The sequence below is a fragment of the Nanorana parkeri genome, unplaced genomic scaffold (assembly GCF_000935625.1).
Source record: "Nanorana parkeri isolate BGI_ZX_2015 unplaced genomic scaffold, ASM93562v1 scaffold1536, whole genome shotgun sequence".
Lineage (NCBI taxonomy): Eukaryota > Metazoa > Chordata > Amphibia > Anura > Dicroglossidae > Nanorana > Nanorana parkeri.
In genome coordinates this window covers 18,903-22,259 of record NW_017307804.1, presented here as the reverse complement: position 1 = coordinate 22,259, position 3,357 = coordinate 18,903, and the positions used below count along the sequence as shown (strand labels likewise).

The 3,357-nt window shown below is 48.7% G+C and overlaps 1 protein-coding gene across 1 annotated transcript in view; it reads right to left on the bottom strand.

The window, feature by feature from the left end:
- Nucleotides 1–3,357, bottom strand: part of LOC108798684 (zinc finger protein 91-like) — a gene marked incomplete at its 5' end in the record, with an annotated part of 47,036 nt that overhangs the window by 25,394 nt on the left and 18,285 nt on the right. The window contains 1 exon segment of the mRNA XM_018570457.1: nt 1,934–1,937. Coding sequence (XP_018425959.1) covers nt 1,934–1,937 — 4 coding nt within the window.

Here is a 3,357-nt window from a genome sequence, read left to right as displayed (position 1 = left end):
GGGGGAGGGGGCTAATGGCAGCTGGACGTGTTCGTCCGTAGCTCTCCTGCATGTAACCGGGCATCAGTGATTATGTGCCTCTGATCGCTTTCTCCTACACCTCCTACACCAATGATGGGCTCTAAGCGCAATAAGAAGTCCCAGGGCTCTAAGACGCAACACTCGCGGACAACAAAGGCCGGTATAAACACCTTGTTTTCGGGCCCGGCACACACGCGCGCCGCTGCTGCCTCTACAGCTAAGATGGCGGCGCCCGGCGGGGATTCCTCGTCGCTGTCCGGTTCACCTTCCTCACTGCCCATAGAGCAGTCACCTGTGCGGGACACCCACGACATATCCTCTGATGGGGAGTCAGTACTGAGCAGCTCAACAGGAGATGTCAGGTGGTTGCTTGATCACTTACCCTCTAAACGGGATATGGAAGCCCTGTTCACTCGTTTTGAGCACATCCATAGGGCTGACATGGAAGGCCTCCCCGATGCTATTCGAGGGGTCCATCAACGCCTGGATATAGTGGATTCACAGTTGGATGTATACCGCACTGTCACAACAGAACTACAGGCAGCTGTCAAGGATCATCACAGGCTGCTCCAATCTGTCTGGACACAAATGGATGACACTAAGGATAGAAGTCGATGAAACAACATTAGGATTCGGGGTCTGCCAGAGGCAATAGAAACAGCTGACTTGGAACCCACTATTAGAGGTATTTTTAATTTACTCTTAAACAGAGAAGCGACTGAACCGATTGAAATTGATAGGGCCCATCGAATTCCCGGATTTAGGAAACCTGCTGCACATCAACCGCGGGATGTCCTCTGGCGCGTCCATTTTTTTTAATTAAAGGAGGATATTATGGCTAAAGCACGTGATCGTGATAATATTAGTTGGGAAGGGGCATCCATAACCCTTTTTCCGGACCTGTCGCCTCGCACCATGGCACGACGCAGGTCTCTGCGACCCCTCACCTCATCACTCCGGGAGCTACACATTCCCTACAGGTGGGGATATCCCTTTCATCTGTCGGTACGTAAGGGGGGACACCTGGTGGTTCTTCGCACCCCAGAGGACCTAACCAGCTTTACTACTGACCTGGGAATCTCACCGATGGAATTGGACCGTTGGCCGGATCCCCCCGCCCCAGAGCTGGCTACGATCCCATCGCTCCCCCGGTGGACAGAGATATCTCGTTCTAAGAAGTTGCGGAGGGACCCCACCATGCGTAGCTCCTTGTCTTAGATGATATGACCTGACCCTTATCTCTTTTTTTTTATGTCCATCCTGGGTGAGGATTGTCTTATCCTGTATTATTTTTCTTGAGACCTCCCGGTTCCTGGACCCCCCTATGTGCCTTAGGTATTACTATTTGTTTCCTCTGACCTCCCGTTCCATATTCCTACATGCGGGACGTATTGGGCAGAGAAACTGGCCTGTGCTGCAACTGCTTTACCTTGAGCCTTGACTATACCTGTTTTTGGATAGGGCAGGAACACCCCTGGAGGGAGCATCATTATTGGGATTGCTCTAGACTGCTGTGAGGGCCCCCTAGAGTCGGGACAAGATGAACTGGGGGCATCTGTTTCGCTCTCTGGGGTGAGCGTCATTATGTCTTATAAACCGGACTATACACTAGGGGCCTCCATGGGGGGGGTCTCTCTAAGGTTACTAGGCTGTTTTGACAGGGGTTGTTGTATGGAACTTAGTATTTAAACATGGTCTACCCGCCCGGGTCTTGCTTGATGGGACCTAAGGAAGTGCTTCCCAAATATGGCAGGCCCCGGCGGTGGCCTTGTCTGATAACTGATGTAATATATATGTATGTGTATATACCGGATCAATCTCGCCCTGAACCGTGGCCAGCAGTATGTGTCTGCCTCAGCATTGTCAGATGGGGTATTACACCTGCGAGGTCCATATTTCCTCATGGGGACACCCCCCTATGAGTAGCGATACCCTGCTCTGGCAACCCCTGGAAGGGGCCCTTTTAGTAACTGGGTGGGTTAGGAGTCTTATACAGACCTCTTGCTATTATCTGTACTATGGTGGGCTTCCCTATATGGGGCAGCCCTGATGGGAGGAGGTTCCATATAGGGTTTTTTTTTTCTTTAATTACTTCTATCACTATCAAGTTATCAGGCTACATTGATGGGGGTGGTTGTTGGTAACTTCTTGGAGCTGTATGTTTTGCCCTCCTGGGGACTGTCGGATGGATTCTGGGCCGATGCACATTGAGGTGTAGGGTTGAGGTGTATGGTTGAGATGAGTGAGGACATATTATCATAATTTTGCATTAACTCGATCCCCCTAACGCCTCACCGTCTCCCCTGGGCATCCCCCATCTTGGCAAAACCCAGGCTGCAGCCTTTATTGATTAATACTATGTATTTATGCTCTGCAATACTCTCGTCCGAATTTAAGATCAACAATATAGGTTTCAGATCTATTACGCATTTGAATGGTCAGATGGACATGGGGAGGGAGGGGTACTGAGCCACTAGTGGGAACAAGACATCTTACCCCAGGACGCAGTTGCATCAAGGGGCTAGAAACTGTGGGGATTTTTCGTGTGTAACCTATGGAGTGAAGGACATATGTTGCACAGATGTTTCTGAAATAGGGGTGACTTTTTATTAAATTCCCCCTCTTTGGGGGTTTAGGGTTTTCTTTTTGTTAAATAAATATATAGAGGGGTATATAAATAGGGAGAGAATTACTGTGTGGACCCGGTGGGTCTGTGCTCATGACAGCCCCTGGAGCCCTGGAGGACTGGGGCTGGTTTTTGGGCATGGCGCCCCACCGGACCACACAGTCACATGATATTCTATAACTTCACATAGTCATATGTAATTTAGTTTACACAGAAGGGGGGGGGGACGAGGGGAGGAAAGGGAGGGGGGGGAGCAAAGGGAGGGGGGTACGAGAAGAGGGAATGAATTGGTTCAGGGGTAGCAACGAAGCACATGATTGTAGTCTTAGTTTTATAAGGCTCCTTATCTATACACATAGGTAGCACATTGTAACTATCACTAATCTGAGGGGGCTTGTGTGCCCCGCTACACATGAATTGATACATAGTACCATATATACTCGAGTATAAGCTGTCCCGAATATAAGCCGAGGTACCTAATTTTACCAAAAAAACCTGGGAAAAAGTATTGACCCGAATATAAGCCGAGGGTGGGAAATGAGGCAGCTACTGGTAGATAGATACCAATAAAATTACATTAATATTTATTTAAAAGAAAAATAACCTAGCTCTGTAAGTGGAAAAGGGGGTACAGGGCTACATATCATGTACTACGGATCATTTAACCCATTCATATTAGCAGAGGATAATTGTAAATCTATTGTTCAGTG